The following is a 21,375-nucleotide window of genomic DNA, read 5'->3' as shown; positions in this document are numbered from 1 at the left end:
ATGCTGGTGCAAAGGGCATGTTCGCACTTTCCGTGCCAAGAAACAAACATGGTCGAGGACCTTGTCAAGTGAAGCTGGCACTGTGCTGCGAATAGGAAGGAAGGGTTGGGAAATGAACCGATTGTGTTCGTTTGCACATTCGTCATGCATTGGTTATTTAAGGCATGGCTCAGTGTAATGTAAAGGATATGCAAATGGGGAGCACTTGTTTATGGATCCAGCGACCGTGGGGTTCCAAGCATAGCCTTCTAATCTCTACACCAAGGCCACTTTGTATAAGTGAACAGATAGTACTTGCATTATGAAATAGACTTTGTGAAAGAGGCCCAGCAAGGACATAGTTATGTGAACAGTGAGATTCAATCCGTGTACTATACTTGTGTGAAGCATAGTGTGTCTGAGGGAAGCATTGAAGCATCTTTCTTGGCTGTAGTTCAAGGCTTGCATTGAACATAATGTGGGCTTGAAACATTGCTCAGCTGATGAAGAGGATGTGGAAAGAGTGCTTGGCTGTAGTAAGACATTGACCTGACGGGTACCAAAATGGTCAGTAAATCCTCGTGGCAGAAAGAAAAGGTTCTTTATGCCCAATGTGAGGAAATTTCAGCTTTATTAAAATGAGGTGTTCAATACGTGGGCATCTATTGGAATTTCAAGGGGAATTACGATTGCTTCGTTATATCCATTAGTTCATTATATCCCATTTCATTATAACGAGGCCTTACTGTATTTCAGGGTGGTGCATAATACATCACTTTCGTCCACATTAGGTGTATCATTAGGTGCGATTTGCAGAATTGTGGTATTGTTCTTATGGCCGGTTTGTAAACTTGCTACTCGAGTATTCTTTGTTCTTTAATTTCGAGTTACCGCTTAGAAATCAGTGGCCTAAATAGGAAAGATCACTGGCTGCAGTCACTAGGTTTTCAGTTATCATTTTAAATGCAACAAACCTCATGCAATTCGGCGCAGCGGTTGCCAAGGAAAGCGATTTCTCCGTTCCCATGTAGATGAGAGATAGCGAGCTAAAACTTCCTGTTTAAGACGGCCTTCCCTCCTTGCAAACGCCCTTCCATCTCCCAGAGTCGCCAGGAGAGGGAGAGCGCCCTGGAGCTGGAGCGCTGTGGTGCGCAGCTGCGGGCGCTGCAGCAGGAGCAGCGTGCCCTGCAAGAGGAGGCCCTGCGGCTGCGCGCCCTCACCGACCGGCTCAAGGGCGAGAAGGAGCAGGCCCTGGAGCAGCTCGACCAGAGCCAGGCACAGCTGGCACAGCTGCGCGAGGAGCACCAGCGACTGCAGGTGAGGGGCCCTAGATATATATTCTGTGCATCTAGAAGAGTGGACAACAGCCAGAAGATTACGACAATGTTCATGCCGCACATCAACATTTCCAGCGTAATTTTCTTCCATACGTGATTAAAGGGTGGTGTGCGTTGCCTGATGGCGCTTCCGCATCTTGTGAAATGTTTGTGGCTGCGCTTTGGTAGCATTTGTGCGCACGCTCGGCAGGACTTGTAACTCTGCACATTGATTGTTTGTATGAGGCTGTAATCACGCTGTGCATTATTTTTCTGCCTCCTTGTGTGTCGTTCTGGTTGCCTCCTGATGCGTTGTCCTTGCATTCTTTTTTTTTGTATTTGCGACTCTGATTTGTTTCGTACTTTCTCCTGTCTAAAGCCCCCCCCCCCTACAACAATGCCTTAGGGTGCATGTAGGGGTATATAAATACAGCTGAATTCCTTTAATTCGATCCTGACGGGACCTACAATATTGATGAAATTATCCGGCAGGTCGAATTAAATGAGGCCAAAAGAGACCCCACCAAAACACACTGCTAATTCATTTGGCAGTATTTGCCTTGATTCTGCATGTCCCTGAATTGAATGCCTGCCCACTTTCTATGGGCTCGAAGTAGGAAACTAATGTAAAACTGAAATTAGAGCTTCTAAACAAAATAGAAATTTAACCCGCACCTGATTCTTTAGCATGACAAACATATCATGCCTCTAATTCTGGCAATAAGGAAAAGATGAAACCCACAAACGTTACCTTCACAGAACTGAACTTTATTTGTTTGATGTCCATTGTCGACATTCTTGGACAGTACTTTATCGCTGCCTGAAGCACACGTGCACCACATGGTCCATAGCATATCTGATAATTCTGCATTTATTAAACGACTCCGCGACAATCGTAAATGGGAATCCTGTTGCTTCAATCAACCACCATTTATTTACCCGAGGAATTAAACGACCTGCCCTGTGCTATTTCTTCCTCTTAACGGTGACTGCTAGAATGCTGGCTGCTCCCGATTGCACCCTCTTTCTATTTGCTTTCTTCCGGTCTCCTTATGTTGCGTCTATCATTTCCAATTCTGTTCGTCGTGCAGTCCTTAGCTTCTTGTCAAGCACCTTGATTGACTTCCCCATGTTTCTGCCACACATGTCAGCACCGGTACAAAGCCGTGTTAGGTACCCTGGATAGAATTCTGTTATTTCTTTCTGGCACGTCTTGGAATACTGCCAAATGAATACTGCCAAATGAATAAACGGTCTGTTTCAACATTTTCTGCTCCTTGTTTATTTGAACCAGCCGGCTAATTCAACCAGTGTCATTGGTCCCATCAGGGTCAAACTAACAGAAATCAACTGTAGTTGATAAATGAGCCCCTCACTATTTTTGGGGAATAAAGGGAGCCATTGTTAAAGCAGTTATTTCAAGCTTGGAAGGGTAGCATTTCCTACATCAGTGCTGTCACAGTGCGTGGATGTTCAAGAATTGGGCAAGAAGTTTGGAGCATGAATAAAAGCAGTAATGCAGGCAGGTTATGAACCCTGGCACCAACCCATACATGATGCCTTCTCAACCTCTTCTTTGTCTATAGTTGTCTTTCTCTATAGTGCAACCCAATGGCTGCAGTTTCTGAACTGTCATCCTCCAGAGTGGGTGTGTGCCTCTGAACAGTTGCCTGGACAGACAGTTAGAACAAGAGGCAACAAGTGAGGAACTCGGCAACAGGTAAATGAAGTTGTTGGCCACAGAGAGGCGAAAAAAGTCGGCATCAAAAGCAGCCTACAGTGTGGAGAAATAAGTGAGCAGAATGGGACCAGAGCATGCATTGAGCAAGGAGCGCCGATCTACAGGGAAGCGAAGAAGGTGTGTCTAATAGAAAATTGGAGAACTCAGCTATGCAGGAGTGAAGAATTCAGCTGTTGTCTCTGCAGCCGTGGTTGGCTGCCGACAATTTATAAAGTCAAGGAAGCAGGTACATACTAGCAGACACTAGTTCAGGTGTACGAGCCAGCATTGGCGAGGCGTTCATTCTGTTAGCGCGCTCGGGCTAAAATTGCTAGTGCCTTAGCACGCGCACTTCCTCGACGTCTTCTGGCGACATATCATCAGCAATAGTGTTGTGCTCCGTTGCTTGAGCGCTAATCGCGTTAATGTTGACATTCAAAGTGAGCATGGGTACTGCCGTAATTGCCTTCTGTTTGTGAATTTGTGCAATGTTTGGGAGCATGACAAGTGCTCTCAATGCAAGCACCCTGTGTCCCCCATTCAGGAGCTGTGCAGACGTGAGCGTGAGGAGTCCCAAGCACAGCGCAGCTTGCAAGCGCAACTGCTCCAGGAGGTGGGGCGAGAGCTGGAGGAACTGCGGCGGCTGCGCACCGACCGCGATGGAAGGCCACGCAGCCCGTCCATGTTGGACATGCTGCCTGCCAGGTGAGAAGGCGGTGGCTTTTTCACTACGTTTATTTTAGACCCTTACCTGCCAAACCCAAGCTGTACTCGTCCTAGCTGTTTATGTTAATATCGCCCATGAGAAGCTGTACTCGTGAAGGCTGCAGCTTCTTGCTTCCTGCAAATGAGCTATGCCTTTCTACTTAGCATTGTGCGCTAGATTTTCAGCACTTGAGCACTTCAATGCTTTCAATTCCATTTACTGCCCTCTGTTCAGATAAGTAACACTCTAATCTAAGCAGTGTGCCGAGGGAAAGTCTCCTTTTTGGGTCAGATGTCTTTCGTTAATATTTCTTGTCATAATAGGAGATAAACTGCGCATATATTTTTCAAATTCTGGGGTACAATAATTTGCTGGAATAAAAAATTTTTGGTAAATATTGTACTTTGGGAGTTAAATGGTTAACAAAAGGGGAATAAAAAGTAAGCAAACTAAAGACCTCTCGAAGGTGGAATAAATCCTCCCGACTTGTCCCTTCTTGCGGGGCAGCAAACGACTGCAGCCTGAGGATGCTGCTGGTATATTATCCTCAAATCCAAAGGAACCTCAAAGACATGCAGCCGTATCTTGGTATAACGATGCTACATTATACAAAATAATACCTTCTTTATATCCAATTTTCTTTACAAGCATGTATGTTCGTTAAGTGCTGATATTGTCGAGTCATTTTAGATTTACTTTGTTATATCCAATAATTCGTTATATCCGTGTTTGTTAAATTGAAGTTTGACTGCAAGTGCTTTTCAAGTCAATGATGATTCCGTCTGGTACGCTATGGACGTGAAAAACCCATTTCCTTGGTTAAATACGACGGGCACATGCTGAAAGCAATAGTATTTTCATGTATGTGGACATGGTAACCGTCTCCTCATTTTCCTTGCCGTATACAGTCGAACGCCTTTATAACAAAGTGCTTGGGGGCACCGAAATAACTTGTTACACAGGTCACTTTGTTGTAAAGGTTGCGCACCGCAGGGCTCGCAATAGTACCAGCATAGAATTATTCCTTTGTCATACAGGCCATTTCATTGTAGAGGCGTTCGTTGTACAGGCGCTCCACTGCAGACAACTTATCTTGGCCTAATGTAGAGCTGAAGGTCTAACGTCATGTGGGGAAGTGGCAAGTTGATGCTCCATCCCGGATTTCGAAACACACTTTTGAGACTCATTGGGGTAGCCCAGTGGTTAAGGCGTTGTGCTACTGAGTTTTAGGTTGCAGTTGCAGCATCCACATTTTGATGAGGGCGAAATACAAAAATGCTTCTTTCGGCTCACGTTAAAGAATCCCAGGTCATCAAAATTAATCCAGAGTCCCCCACTATGCCTCGTAATCCTATCGTGGTAAAACCACAAAATTGAAATACAGTAGAATTCTGTTGATTTGATCCCGTTTTGTAAAATTTTCCAGTTCAACATTTGCCACTGAGATTACAAAACACAACCCATTACAGTTGTGCTCTTTTTTTGTTGGTTAATGTTTCTGGAAAACATCTATGAAACATATGATTTTTCGGTAGCTAGGTTCAGTATATCAGCAAAGTGAAATCGTATGATACATTCTCCGGCCACTAGATTCCACGTGAAAAAAGGGTGTGAGCCACCTGCGATCTAGAACAACCGCTTGCCGCAGCAGCTTCCTCACAGTACATGCCTGGGCATCACTTGAACATGCTGGCGCGCACCAGCAAATCAACTCCTAGGTTGTTGCATGCCACATTCATAACTATCGCCAGCAACCTTATCGTGATAACCATCTTCATTTATCTGTTTGAAAGCGCGTGTGGCTTAGTGCTGTTCAAAGCGTACTGCAGACTTTTAATAGCTATAATCCACCCTAGCAAAAATTCTAATACAAAAATTAATAGCGTTTGAGGTTATTGACGCTAATACAGTCTATTATGTCTATTAGTGTATTAGTCTAATAGATCTAGTGGTATACTGGTCTATTAGTCTGATAGGCCTATTGGTGTACTAATGTAATAGGTCGATCGGCATATTAAGTCTAATAGGCCTATTAGTGCATTAGTCTATTAGGTCTATTGGTGTGAAAGAAAATGTTGCAATGCACCAGATACAGAACGAAAAACAGGCATAATTGCTAGAATCATTTATTAGCACAGCACGTATTTTCAGATTCCTCTTTCGAGATCTTCGTCAGGTCAGCAATCTTGATTGCCAGAGCTTTCACTCCACCACTTCAACCACCAGAGAACGTCCTTTTGAGGAAGAGGTTTAAGGAACCTGAGCAGAAACATACACACATATAGAAACATTGAAAAGCAGGGGTGCTAGTTCTTCCACTAAATGTTTAAGCTGGCAATATTTGCTTCTAAATTGGAATAACGTGGCTCTGGAATTTCCAAACTAATTATAGGACAAAGTGTGATATGCTTAGCTCGACATGTTTATCATAATGAAGTATGATGTCATCTCACATGACAGAACAATTAGAAAGCACATAAAATGAACATCAGATGTTCTGTGCATTACATCGAAACTGTCAGGCAGATATGGAACAACTTTCGGCAGAAATATTGCATAGCATTGTCGGAAACAGGCACGTCATTGCTGCTGTGTGCAGAACAATCGGCCCGATGACACTGTACTGAAGTACATCCACCGTAGGGATAAAAAGAAAAAAAAAAAAGGAAACAACCTTATGCTATACTATAGAAGCATAAATAAGTCGAATAATTACCTCGAAGTGGTAGAATCGGTGTCGGGGAAAACATATCACATCGATGCACGCTGATAGATCCACAAAGCCATGAAGCACAGGGTAAAAACATTTGCCTTCCGTTGTATTGAAGTGGCACAACATCCATAGATGAAACTATCCAAATACCTATACTACTGCACGAATAAGAATGTGCAGGCACCAACACCACGGGTTCCTTATAACACATTGTTCATTCACTAAAAATCACTTCCGTCTTGCCTTGACACAGCGACAGTACACTGCAACATGGCAGCCACCAATGCGCACATGCTGTGCACAACTATGGTCGCAGTTTTACGTTCTTCCCGCCTGCCGTGTTCCCTCTTCTGCGATACTGCTCTTTGATATCAATAAATATTGCGGCCTTTTATATGCGGTATTAAGTTATCAATTTAGGTTACAAGTGACTAACGAAACTTCAGTGGCAAACAAATATGGTCGCTGCGATTGCACCATCATTCGTAACATGGTTCGTAAACTCACCGGGCACAGTGACTCTGCCTTGCAGATTACGGCTGGTTGTTGTGCTATTTTTTCCGTGGCGAAGTATTTGCTTTGCTGTAAACACAACTCATTGCGACGAGGCTCAACAGAGACCTAGTTACGAGATGTCGCCAGTGAAGCAAAATTGGTAAGACCATGTAGGCCCGCGTCACTTTCGTGTATGTCGCTGAGAGATAGGGGCCAATTTCACTAGCTTAGTGCGATGAAACTAATGCAAACATGCAAATGCAGTGTGCTGCACATATTGTACAGCATAATTCTTAATGAATTCATTCTTAATGAGACCTCGATGCAAATGGTCCCCAATACAGTCTAATTTTTCATAAACTTTCACCCTATCGTTAAGCAACCAGCAAACAAGAACACCGGAATTCAACAATGCGTGCTGCATAACAGACCACGAACAATTTTTGTAAGGTCAATTAGACGTATTAGTCTAATAGAGAAATTAGTAGACATGAAAAACTGCTTGTATAAGACTAATACGTCTAATAAACAGGGCCTATTGGTCTTATAGGTCAATCAGTACAACTAATAGAAATTTATATTGGTCTAATACAAAACCTTACATCTAATACGAAACTGTATTAGACTATTACAAACTTCTATTAGAATTTTTGCTAAGGTTAACACGCTGCCGGTCCCTGCTGCAGGCGGTGCGAAGTGAGTGTCGTGTCTCGCTCTGGTGGCATCTTATTCCGCCGTTGGCCACCAGCTCAATTTCGTTTTGGTTTCCCATTGTCGTCTTAAAACATTATGCAGTAAGAAAACAACAAAGTGTACCCGTCCCACCGCTCGAGCACATGAAGCTCGATGCATGTCGGTGTCTTGTGCCGCAATGATTCTCGGCAAGTGGGTATGTTAAAGCTTCGCACCAAAATGAATGCCCCACCCAAAGAAGCTGCTGACCCAGGCCGAATTCGAAGAGTGCAAATGTAAGCTTGCAGAAGCTGCAGAAACGATAACTCGAGTCTTGGGCGGCTCGCGCCCCGCCGGCTCAACGAGCTTCTGCAAAATTTTTTTGTGACGGAATCATACATATTGAATCAGACGTTTTCCCAGTTAACACATCTCTTCTGTGTACTTCTCGAAAATGTATGAATGAGGTTTTACTGTAAATTAACTTGTGCGCTTAACGATTGCATTTTGTCTATGATGACACAGCCATCCAGATGAAATCGGTGTCAATTTTTACGAGAGCCGACACAAGAATATGATTAAACAGCTTCGATACAGTTTTGTAGCACATGTAACTTTATAGCCTGATAATAATTTACCTAATCACTTCCAAGTGCATTTACAAAGTATTTGTTGAAAACTATAGACAAAGAAGAGGTTGAGAAGGCATCATGTATGGGTTCGTGCCAACACCATCTTTATGAGCTGTTCAATCAATAAACCGAATCCGACAGACGTCAGTCTGTGTCTTCAGCACAGATTTAGGTGCTGTGAAGCCTGAGATAAGACTGGCGCCCTTCACTGACGATGAATAGACTGTGATGCGGCAGAGGTGTACTACGAGCCGCTGCTACAAAACTCGTCTCGTCCACCACTGAAGTACTGCAAGCCAAGCTTCCTTTGCTGTCTGATCTGCAAGTTATACTAAAGGACGTGCAGGACGAGGACTTGGCACTTGCAGCGTTCAACGAGAATATTGTCGACCTCATGAATGACTGATGAGTATGAGGCGGAAGCTGCCGCAGTTATGAAGTATCACGACAAGATCCGCAACACCGTGAGCTGGGTGGGATTCCTGCTGAATTCTGCTGCAATGCCCGTAGATAACGACAGCGAAGGCATCTCCACTTAAGCAAGTTTTTGAGCACCGATACAATGAGTTTCCCTACCCAAACTACAAGTACCAATTTTCTCCGCTGAACTTCAAGAATGGCAGGGCATCTGTGAACATTTTGAGGCCACGATCCATAACAATCTTGAGCTAGAGAGAAATTTTTTATTTAGGATCATACTTAACCAAAATGGTGAAGTGTGCAATCATAGGTGTGTGTGCCTTGCAGAAGCGAACTACGTGGTAAGGTAAAAATGCTCCTAGAGAGGTTCGGTCGTCATACCGCCCTCATTGCCAGGGCATTGACAGTTCGCATGCCATGACGTCCATCGACCGATCTTCTCGGATATCACAGCTGTGGGAACTCTACGAAGACATGCACGTTCGTACAAGCTGCCTCGACAGCGTCAAGGTTTCTGTATCGAAACATGCAGTCATGCTTCATGTCCTTACGTGCTTGCGCCCCTAAGATATCGTCATTCTATCTGTCAGCGCATGAAGGAAACTGAGGCCAATGACGTTGCGTCTCCGAGGTCGTCGCAACTACAAGTACAAAAGGTGAAGTTCCTGCAGGCGCATGTCGAGAGTAGAGAAGAAAGCCAAGCCTTTCGTTCAAGGTCCCTACCAAAAGATGCTTCCGTGAGACACGGACGATGCCAACAGTCTTCCACTGTAGGTCCCGTCAGGATTAGCACTGGCTGCAGGATCTGCATTAAAAGACCATCCCTGCTGTATACTGTGCGATGAGTGTTACCACGTCATAAGGGCTGCTACGTAACATTTTCGGCTGATGAGATTAGCTGCCGACTGGCAAGAACATCTATAACTGCAGCAGAAAGGGACGTGTCACACGAAACTGCCGCAACGCAGCATGGAGCAAGTGCAAATACTGCTCGAGATGTCACCTTTCAGCACTTTGCTCCATATGGAAATGGAACAGCAACCACCCTTCTCACAGGAGCAGTTATACATGTGCCAACCATGAGTCTACAGAAAGTCGCCATTGACAAGTGCTCCTGCTAGCAGTCGTACGTCGGCACCTGTCCCGATTCCTTATGTAAACAGTTGACAGCATGGGCATCCAGAAAGCACAATTCTGTGTTAGTTCGATTGCTGTTTGACACTGGCAGCGAGAGAACATTCATCCAACGTGACCTGTCCAAAGGGCTTGGCTATCCTTCCCTTTTGACAAAAGACTTCTCTTTGCTGACGTTTGCGGCTCCTAAGTGTTCCTGCCATTACAGTTGTCGAAGCGTCAGGCTGAAACTCCAGTCATTGTGACTCCCAATGACATCATGGTTGGAGGTACCAGAAGTTTGTACCTTGAAATTTCCAGTCATCGGACAGGATCTCCTTTAACAGTTGCGTGAATGCAAGACGCTTATTGCTAATGAGCAACTGGGTGACCGGCTGATGCTGACGATTGGTGTTCCGATAGGATCTGACCACTATTGGTGCACAGTGACCGGAAGAATAGCATGCCTAAGCAGCGACCTTTGCGCAATCTTTGGTTGGGTGGAGCAAGGTGCATAGTGTCTACATGCCGGAAGTGCACATGTGCAGCGTGGTTCCAGGAGCGTCCAAAACTAGGCAAAGAAGAGGTCAAGATTGTCGTGCAAGGGCTCGTGCCAGCACCCTCTTAGTCGACTAGCCAGTCAATAAACTGGATCTGGCGCACGTCTGTCTTTGTATTTAACGTAATTGTTGGGGTCGCAGAATATCGTCAATATATGTGGACACTTCAACTTGTCTAGCCAGGATCTGGGGGCCTGTGTTGGTGATGATCAACTTGTCTTTGTTCCAGGGTTCAGCAGACACTGTAACCTTGCCTCGATCTGAAGCTTCGGTATTTGTTCTTTGGACTGCAACCTCCTCCAGACACGGAGGAGGTTGCAGAGCTTTGGGAATGCGGTGCGATTTCTGATGCCAGTCCCGTTTAACGAGATTGTGCTATATATTCAATTTGCCTGTGTGGCTGTGTTTGTGTTTTGCAGGTGTGTGGAGCTGCAGAGCCAACTGGAGTCTGTGCGGGAGGAGAACCGTGCTTTACGCGAGGCCAACGAGGAGCTGCAGGCCCAGCTGCTCTCTTCGCACGTTCACGAGGGGCAGTGCCTCGTCGCTGGAGGAGGAGGCCACCACGCAATCGACGGTGCCACCTCACTGGCGACGGAGTTCAGCAACCTTGAGGAACTCTCCAAAGAAAAGGTGCAGCTCACACCGCTACTTGCATTCATTTGTTCAGCAAGTTTTGAGCTGGAGATTGGAAAATGACAGGCTCAGGACTTGCAGAGTTGCCACTCTCGTCTTTCCTTTTGCATTTAAGATCACTAGGGCTGGGGGAATTTTCAATGTTTGCATTTTTTGAATACTTTTGAATATTGAATCACATGTTATGCAATTTGGTATTCACTGCGTAATGAATTTAGGTATTCAGAATGAACAAATATCAATTTGGAAGCATACAGTCGGCGGTTTTGGTTGCATTAAGTTTTCGTTGCAAATGCATTAGGTTTTGGTTGCAAATGCAAGAATGCCCATGCACCATGCATTGGGGGCATGTTAAAAGGCCCCTGGCCAGGTCACACAGCAAATTTCGTTTATATGCTGGAAATTGTTACGTGCCCTCTAGGGAGCGTTCTACTGCAAGAATTTTTCAAATTGGTTCATCAATAGCACAGATAGAAAAATTCCAGTGCTGCGAACCCATGATTTCAGGGGCAAGCTCCACTGGCAAGCGAGACACTCTCTCCACTTGCCTCGTCTAGCCTCCAAAAATGAAATTCCTTCCCCGCGTTCTCTCGTACCGGAGCTCGAGAAACGCGTGTCACGTAGGTCACGGGCCCCGCCTTATGTATTGTTCTTTGCTTTTTTGGGGTGCAGCACACTTTCGCTGATGGCATTGCGTGTGAGCTGTTGTGTTTGTCTCGTTTCGCGCAGCACACGATTTTGCGTGCTGTGCACGAGAACACCTGACTAGCGGTATAAGTCAGTGCTACACAAATACTGAGGCAGACACAAGTTGATCACAGAGCATGATCCTGCGCGGGAACACAGTAGAAAATGACCTAGTATTGTTGTCTGTGTGAGCGACTGCATGACGTGGGAACAAGCAGACAAAGCGGAAGTACATTTCTCTGGCTGTGGTGCGAAGTAAAACAAGAACAGACATTCGGTTTATCGGTTTTATTATTTCTCTAAACTTTAATTCGTCTACTGAAGCAACACATTGCACAAAGAACAGATGTAGCCTTGAATAATTCTCGAAGTCACGTGTCGCTACGAGCAATGTCACAGCAGTGTGATGTACATAGGTGCCAGGCACGTACCCATTGGTTGAATTCGATTGGAGTGAACTTTATTTATGCCTGCAGTTGGGCGCTCGCGCGCCCCGACGAGGGCCTACGTCATCTACGAAGTCGCCTTTACTTGGCGCGGGTCTCCGCTCGCCGTTGCCGGCTCGCTGGGTCCCTGCCTTTTGAGCGCCTCGAAGACCTGCTGGACGGCCCAGAGCTGTTCGTCTCGGTCATAGCTCTTCGCGGCTGCCTCGAGCCGCGGTGGGAGCGTTCTTTGATTTTGCATCTTCTGGATTTTTAACGCAGTCCCACAAGATGTGCGTGTAGTCTGCGGCCTCCCTCCGGCAGACTCTGCACTTATCCGTCGGATATGTCTCGGGGTACATGCGATTCATCAGTCTTGGGCTCGGTAGCGATCCGGTCTGGAGCTGTCTCAGTACTACCGCCTCCGCTCGACTTAGCCTCGGGTGCGGGGGTGGGAGAGTCCTGCGAGCCAGGCGGTAGGCCTTCGTTTTTTCATTGTAATCCGTCATGCAGTCCTTGGTTCCGAACCACATCAGACGGTCTGTCGCCGGGGCGCGGTTGGTTAGCTCTCGCGCCGCTGCGTGTGCCGTCTCATTGTAGTTCTCATTTCGTTCCGACGCGTTGCCCGCATGCGCCGGGAACCACTTGAGTCATACTTTTTGTTTTTTTCGTCGACGCCGTGTTCTGAGACCGCCCGATGTATAAGCCTGGCGAGTCTGTCCCTTTGGTGCGACTTGGTCTTGGTTTCGTCGAGCAGGTGCCGCAGCAGGTTCCACGTCTTCCCGCTGTGCATCTGCCCGTCTGCCGCGTTGCAGATCTCGTTCCACTGTTGCGTGCAGAGAGCGCGGCAGTGATCCTCGATCGCTCGGTTCAGCTCCGCCACCTTCTTTCTCAGTCTGCGGTTAAGCCGTTGTTTCTTCCAGCGATTGAGTATTGACCGTTTGGCTTTGATGAGATGCGCAAGCGGACTGTCTACTTTGTCGATCTCCGCGCCCGTTTCAATTTCATTGGTTGCGTCGCGTATGCTCTTGGTGATTTCGGCCGTCCACGAGTCGATGTCTTCGATCTCGTCGACACCGTCGCTCTTCTGGCTTCTGGCGTCTCGAGAGGCATCCCAGTCTATCCATCTGTGTGTTTTGATGCTGGTGTCGTTGTGTTCCGGTATGCTGATTTCCGCGATGGTGTGGTCACTGCCTAGGTCGGTCCCCGTGTTTCTCCAGGTGATCGCGCCCCGGATGTCGTTCTTGACGAACGTGAGGTCCGGAATGGTGTCCCGGGACACGGAGTTACCCAGGATTTTTTTTGGGGTGGAGGGGGCGTTTTACTCATGAAATTTCACTGCCAACTGAAGTGAAACTTCGCAACAATTAGTTGTAGCGAAGCAAGCATGGTATTTTAGTTCAATAAAGAATTACACATTCGCCATTCCACTATAATAGGTGAGGGAAAATGTATAAAGTTACGTGCCAATAATTTTATTTTTGTAGTTACCGCATTATTTGGGTAACAGAAAAAGTTTGAAGTACAAATTATTTGCAGCCTCACGGAGGAACAGTGGCTGGTGGTTAGGAAAGCATTGGCGGGGCTTCACTGCAGACTTAAGTTGTATCTGACTATAGTAGCATTTTTTTAATTAGCTCTGGAAGAATTATATAAGAATATATATTTGTGGAACAATCAGTTCTTTTGGATCCCTCGTTTACTGCTCTAACAAGTGCCGCAACCGACTCGTATTGTTATTTGGGAAGTTACGTAACGATGCGTGGCCGCCAGTCGCGTACAACCGCGTATGGCGCAGGAAGCTGCGATTGTAGACATACTGCACCCACCGCGGAAGGTTAGAAAAACACCTGCATAAGCACAGCAGAGAGGCGGCTCTAATGATAACTGTAGAAGCGTCATCCAGAACACACAGAATTGTCCTCCACTTCCAGCGGCGTTTTCTGTTTCCTTTTTAAATAAAGAGATGTTAATCCATATTTTCATAAACAATGGCTAAATTTGTTAATTTTGCTTTTCCTTCCTGTTTGGCTGTTGTCTCGGCCCTCTCCCTTAGTAGATCGCTTAATTTCTCAACTCCTGGAGATTCTTGTTTCCAGTTGCCAATTTTCCACGAAAAGTGCTGTACAATTACGGAAAACCCGACGAGTTAATGGGTGAGTCATATTGCCTATGAGTTTAAAGGTTATTGCACGGTTTGATGATGGGCGCTGTCTGAAATTTTTATTTTCCACCTTGTCTAACCCATATCATGGGTATATGTTGCAACATACACTGCTTGTTGGCCTAGTTGGAAGTGCCTCTTGTGTTATCTTTATGCGTCTTCCTTTTGTGTGTGTTTTAACTTGCGGCAAAAAACATGTCTTTTAACACGGGTATATGGTTCCAAGGGTCTGTCAGCATCGCGGCGAGCCGTCACTCGAGGAAATAATGAAACAAAAAGGAAAGTTAAGTGCAGTTGGTATTTTCTCTGGCCGCAACTCGTTCCACGTGTATGCAGACCAGCTGACCACAAACTGAACCCCTTTCCTGGTCCCCGGATCAGTCTAGACACAGAAGGTTGAACTAACGAAGCAACACCGATGCGCGTGACTGTTGAATAGACGGTGACAACTGAATGCATCTCGAGTTAATCGCGCGGGCAGCGAATTGACGAGGAAACTGGCCGTCACATCCCAGGAGACGCCGATAACTACTGCCATCTGAAAGGAGTGAAAAAGGCAACAAAATTTTGACCGCTGAATAGCTGTCAAGTCTCACCATTGATTTGGCGGCGCTTTAGCAATGTGTGTGAGAAATAGTGGCATGGGCGGGGGGGGGGGGGGGGGGGGTATGCGTCTTAATTCACCCCCCCCCCTGAAATATACCAGTCTCTCGCGTGAAACAGGAACCTTGAGTGCAGTAGATATCATCATCACCATGTCGAGTGCCAACCGCTTCACCACGAACTTCACCAAGAACTTATCAACAAAGGTTTGGCGTTCGCGTGAGGTCCAACAATGAATGCAGCTAGCGACGTGCACCAAGAAGCGAAAGCAGTTTTCGTTGTAGGACAAATTGGACGTATTGCCAGAAATCGACGCAGAGGAAAAGTAAATCAACATGTGCAGACAGTGTGACATTGCCCCATCAACCGTTGCGATCATTTTGAAAGACCGAGACTAGATTGTCACGCTTCACCGGAAATCTCAACTCGCTCCTAGGAGGAAACACTTGCGACTGAGAAACTTTCAAAATTTAGACTAAGCTGTTGCCACGTGGTTCAAAGATGCCAGAATTCAAAACATTCCCGTGTCTGGCCCAATGTTCCAAGAAAAAGCCTGCAAATTTGCCGATGCACTTGAAATAACTGGGTTCGGTGCCAGTGCGGGTTGGCTTTTTCGTTTCCGCCAAAGCAATATAATAACTTGGCTGGTAGTCTCAGGCGAGGAAAAGGCTGCTGATAGGGAAGGCACATATTCCTGGCGCAATGCTTGTTTTCTAGAGGTGGCTGAATCGTACTCTGAAGGCAGTATTTTCAACGAGGATGAGACCGCATGTTTTTACCAGCTCCTGCGAGCCCAAACGATGCACTTCAAAGGGCAGCAGTGCAAAGGAGGGAAGAAGCTGCTGCAATGCAACAGGCGCGAAGAAAATTAAACCACTTGTCATTGGCAAGTACGTGAAGCCTTGCTACATGAAAAACATAATTTCATTACTGTTCGACTACCGCACCAACAAACGAGCCTGAATGACCAGAGAACTCTTTTTCCGAGTGGCTCATCAAACTCGACGACCAAATGAGGAGGGATGACCGAAGAATTCTACTGGTTGTCGACAACTGCTTTGCTCACATTGTGAATGCTCGCTTGACGCACGTTCGCTTGGAGTTTCTCCCACCAAACATGTCCTTGCTTCCCTAGACCCTAGACCAGGGCATTATAAGAGTGTGAAATCAGAATTTCATAAGCACCTTGTGCAGCGGTTGATTATTAACCTCTGCCTAAAGCATCAGACTTCAATCAATATTCGGCAGGCAGCAGAAATGCTCACAGGAGTTTGGTGGAACTTGAAGGCATCCACCATACGAACTGATGGCGAAAACGGGGCTTGTCAAAGCACCTGTGCAGCTTGAGGAGGACCTGGAGGTCACCAACAGCAACCCAGAAGACTTGTGTGGACCGAGGTTGCAGAACTGGGGCACGATCGGAGATCTTTGTTCGATACGTGTTCTGTTCGGTTGCTGCAATGTCGCTAAGTGGCAGTATGCAAAATTCCTGAGAACGCGGCGGAGAGAGCACCCAAGCGGCAAGCGGTGATCTCCCTGGAAGTTTACTTCCCTCGTTTGTCGTCTACTTGCAGACAGTATACTACAAAACGAAATGTTTCTCGTCTTCCAAATGAATGAAATCTTTATCTAAAGATGTATTTTTTTTCTTCTCAAGCTCAAACACATTTTCAAATAGTAGTGTGTGTGACTACTGCAATTTATAAGTATTATTTTCTCTGCATCGTCCCTAGGTGGTGTCGCGCACAACGAGCAGAAAAAGAAACGACGGGAACAGTGGCGCACTTTTCAAGAGGCAGCAACAACATTCCAGTGGCTTGCTGGCACTGATGATTGGGTTGATTTCGCTGTACAACCAACACAATATTTGTTTCGAGAAATGAAAGCAATGCCGGAATTCGCTTTCTGTCATTTCTGTAGACTCGCTTTGCACCGCCACCCGCTCTCCCTTTTCCTCGAGCAAAGTCAGCACAACGACCTAAGTTCCCAACGCAAGGGCCATTTTCTCGAATTAAACGATGGATTAGATCCAAACGGGCCGTTCCGCAGCCGCCGGCTGGATCCAATCCAATCCACCAGACGCGCCATGTGAAGCCAGTCTCGTAAGGAGCGTATAATCACTCCAAACTTCCCAACTCCCGTCGGGTTCGGCGCCTAGCAGACGATGTGCTCGGTTGCACGATATACAGGAGCGTGTCGTCATTTTGACGTAGCTTAAAACGTGGCTGCGCCCCGCAGCTAGCGATGTCAACGTGGAATAGGCCAATCGCGTGTGCCGGTAACCAAACGAACGCGCTGAACAACGATCTCCGATCGCACCCCTGCTGCCTGCCGTCACTTCCTTTGACGACTATGTGAAGAGCGACAGTGCAGTACTAACGGTGGCGGACCTGACAACTGAAGAGATTAACTGCGTTTGCGACGTCTCCAGTGACGATAACGACCCGAAGGAAGACTGGGTCATGAAAGACGAGAATGTGTCCAACGTTGATGTTTTAGTGCACGTCTGTACTTTCATCGCCTGGTACAATGATGTACCCGATGAGGTATTGCACAAAGTGGAAGATGTAGAAACATTCGTAATCGGTCGTGCGTGCTGCACGCGCCAGAAGAAAATCACTGATTTCTTCAAATAAAGCAGCTTTGAAGTGAGTGAAAAATTTTTATTTGAAAGTAGGCTTGTCTGCACACGTGTCTACTGCCAAGGTACTATGCAACTTTCAATTCCTAGGTTTGTCCACAGGCTTATAACCACAACTTTTTGATTAGAACAATATTTCAAAATAATGAACTATTTTCGGCGGTCCCGCGTGATACATTATATCGAGATTCGACTGTAATCATATCGTGATTTTGGCATGTATATTCCCAGAATTTAATTTAACGAAGTTCTCCAAAACCCCAAAGACACGTAATGCGACTTGTTGATGCTAGCTTAGCATGTAAAATAGTACATCCTTTGAATGAGCTTTCGTAATCAAGTGGCATGTTGTTGTCATGCTATGTGAGGAATTTTTCTATAGCTATCTTGTGATGGTGATAGCAATGACATTGGCTAGGCCGGCTCTGACAGTAAGCTGGGCTGTTGCTAATGCGGTTTCGGTCTTTTATCCGACTGCACCACGCAAGCAATTTTTGGGCCAATTCTTAGAGAAAAAAACAAAACAAACCCACATGCTAGAATCTGGCAAATACTGTAATCACTCATTTTGAGCTGCCATCTTTACTTGAGAATCTTCACAGGGCAGCTGACGAATAAGTATCTTTGGTGGAAGATAACATGTCTTTGATGCATTTACCATCCCTTAGCCATGCCGAGACAGGTGCCGCAGCCATTGGGGCCATGATTGTGGTCACCTTTTGGGTCAAGTGCGCTCATGCCGACAAGTCATGTTTTAATTATGCAGTGAGCGTTGATTTCAAGATCAAAACAATGAATGTTTAAGCCTGTAGAAATGTACGAGGGCTGGCTGGGACCTTTGGTCTGGATCGAATTAAATGAAAAATTGGATTAGCTGGAGTCAAATGAATACAAATCAACTGTATATATTTGTTGCTGAGGTGACTATGAAGATGCCTGGATATGCATAACGGTTTCTAAAGTGCCAATGGAGATGAAACTAGCATAAGTGTATTTTTCTACTAATAGGCATGAAAGACCAACAGATCAACAAGTACTTAATGTTTGGAGCTGAATGTCTAGTAGCTTAATGATGTTTATGTTGGAGTGGCACTCATAGTTGCATCAAGTGAATTGAGCAGTAACACGTATGGATCCATTCTTCTCGGTTCCTTGGTACCTAACTGGGTACTCTGCTTTTAATCGTTTTTCAAAAATGACTCTGGAGTGAATGACGTAAGACATGGATGCCCATGGAACTGCACAGAAGTGGTTTAACAATTGTGTGACACCAGCTTTTGTGAAAATGACACTCAACACCAATCTCATCTAGACTGTTGCATTGCTAGAGATGAGAAGAGTGCTGGTGAAGTATGTTTGGAATACGTTGAGCTGACGTCAATATCTGGGATGCAGCATTCAAATGCCAACCTACTACACGACGTTGCTCATTCCTCTTTTTTATGGAAAGGAGAGCTGTTTTTACGCTAAGACCATGAGGAGCTGGTGACTTGTTTCACTTACATGGAGATGCTGCATTCAGAATCTAACCAGGGTACTTAAAAAATGGATTTTCTACTTTTCTCAGATATCAATCGCTAATAACAATGAACATGAAAAGCAATTTATGTACTCTCTTTCCTGAGTTTAGAGGAGGCCACGGCAGCCCTTCATTTCCACTTGTAAAGACTCGCCGAGCCGTAATATGCGTTTGCTGTTCTCTTCCGCAGCTGATCGACACGGTGAAGCACGAGAAAGAGGACAACGTCAGGCTGCGGGCGTACATAGACGGAATCCTGCTGAACATCATCGAGAACCACCCACAGCTGCTTGAAGTGAAGCCCCTCGACTAAGCACACATCCCTGCCCCATACACACACACACGTGTACAAAGACTCTGTGTTCTCCGTCCTGATAAGAATGCATAGTAATCCACTGCGTGCCTTGGGCCATCTGAACGTGGTGCCTCGGGGGTTCCTTTTTATGCTTGTACCGCTGCGTGCGAGACGTGCACATCGACTTTTTGGAGACCACTGTCTTTCAAAGGGACCCGCAGGACTTTCTTTTTGATTGTTAGATGTCACGTGTATTGCAAATCGCAAACACAGTCTGCGGTTGTTGAGATGGAATATTTCGGTTCCGAGCTGAGCGTGGACGGAATGTGAAGATGCACGTGCACGAAATGCTGTGAATGTGAAGTCTCTTAGGAATCGACCGCAGGGTCACGCTGCATCGACACATTTCTTTTTTTGATGACATTGTCATTGCACGCTTGTTGCCTACTTCGCCGGTTATAAAAAAAAAGAGACATTGTGAATGTTCGGAGTGTGTTAAGAATCAACTGCAGGGGTCACATTGTGTTGTCACGATTCTTTGAGCACATTGTCATTGCAAGCTTACTGAGCTTTCTCCTGGTTATTAAAAAAAAAAAAAATAGCAGAAATACTTTGGGAGTGTAAGCCATTGAAGTGATTGTTTGGTTTTTATTATTTTCAGTTTCATCCGTTTTATCTTTGAGGCCTCGCAGCTTTTAAAGAGCGTGGAGCATGTGTGTTAGTGTTCCTTTACAAATTATCAATGCAAATCAATGTGCTTATAAAGCAGGGTGTCAGTACATGAATGACAATGTGATAAAAGGGAAAAAGTCTGATAGAAAAATGCAAAACTAGACTTCATGCGGGAACATCACTTTTGAATTACCAGTGGCTATTAATTAATAAGCCAAATGTTTGTTACCAAATGAATGGCAGTTAGTTAATCAGAAGTATCGTTTTTAGGTTTCAGACAGTGGAAAGCAATATTCACTGAAAATCCTGCCTTTGATGTTGTAGATACATTTTGATGAACAAGAGATGGTTCTCCGTCCAGAGAAGCTGCAAACAGCTTTTGAAAGATCGCTCAAAGCTGAGAGCTGGGCGAGTTGGTGTGGTTCCGTCTTAACGGAAAAGTGCGCGAAAATGTGGTTGTTTGAAAGATGTGATGCGAGAAATTATTTTCAATATTTCCTGCTAGATAGCTGCCCTCTTGGCCATTCTGGCAGGTCTTGATTTAGTAATGCTTTTAACAAAATTCTGAGTTGTTGTAGAGAGATTTAACGAGTGACTGCATTCAAGTGGGGGCTCAACGCAACATACTATTCGGCATTCAGAACAGTGCAGCCACATGTGCTTTGCCTCTGCAGAAATATAAGCTGCTGCCGACAGGTTATTTTAGCTGTTTATGTTTGATCTAAAGGTCATTTTAATTTTCTGTCATCAACGTGCCTTACTATATTTTTGTTCTCAGTCTTCTTTTTAGTTCTTTGAGTAGAATTCATGCATCTTGGTCACATTTGGAGCAAAAAAGAAAAGAGAATCAAATGCTAGACATGCTCCACGCGCACATCAGGGCTGTAGAGCCACTGAAGATGTTATGCTCCTGTGGAGCCACGTTGTACAGTTAAGTGAAAGCTAATAAATTGTCTAGTTTTTGCTGAAACTTGCTGTCATTGTTCTCTTTGTGCATGTCTTTTCCTTTATTCCACTGAGACACCCGATTGTTGTTATATGGCATGCAAATGATGTGTTGAGCAGCACACGGTCATGGGTTTGATTACCATGCGTGGCTTCAACATTTCTGATGGTGGAATGCAAGAACACTTATGTGCTGACCTTTTGGGGCATGTGATAAAAAAATTAATTGGAAGCCTTCCAATGTGGTGTCTCTCACAGCATCTTTGCTGGGCTGTGGGAAGTTAAACCTTCCATTCATTTGGGACATATTGTGAGATGCAATTTCTGTTGTATAACTTTCTTTTTTTTTCCCAAAAAATTTCTCTGGGTACCTTTACTAATGTGAGGCTTGTGCTAGTGGTACAAATGTGTTGCAAATGCCGCATGTCTATATTTAGTACAGCAATAAAAGCAAATCTTATAACAGTG

The 21,375-nt window shown here is 45.4% G+C and overlaps 1 protein-coding gene across 5 annotated transcripts in view; it reads left to right on the top strand.

Annotated features, from left to right (window-relative positions):
* Positions 1-20,932, top strand: part of LOC126538845 (rab11 family-interacting protein 4A-like) — a 256,433-nt gene extending 235,501 nt beyond the window's left edge. For all 5 annotated transcript variants that reach the window (XM_050185567.3, XM_050185566.3, XM_050185569.3 and 2 more), the window contains 4 exons: positions 1,084-1,296; positions 3,560-3,720; positions 10,746-10,956; positions 19,186-20,932. In XM_050185567.3, coding sequence (XP_050041524.1) covers positions 1,084-1,296; positions 3,560-3,720; positions 10,746-10,956; positions 19,186-19,308 — 708 coding nt within the window. In that variant the 3' untranslated portion in view covers positions 19,309-20,932. The remainder of the gene's footprint in view (positions 1-1,083; positions 1,297-3,559; positions 3,721-10,745; positions 10,957-19,185) is intronic.
* The last annotated feature ends 443 nt before the right edge of the window (positions 20,933-21,375 follow it).

This window comes from Dermacentor andersoni, chromosome 8 (assembly GCF_023375885.2).
Source record: "Dermacentor andersoni chromosome 8, qqDerAnde1_hic_scaffold, whole genome shotgun sequence".
Classification (NCBI taxonomy): Eukaryota; Metazoa; Arthropoda; class Arachnida; order Ixodida; family Ixodidae; genus Dermacentor; species Dermacentor andersoni.
Note: the sequence above shows the minus strand (reverse complement) of the source record. Positions and strands in the feature narration are given on the sequence as shown.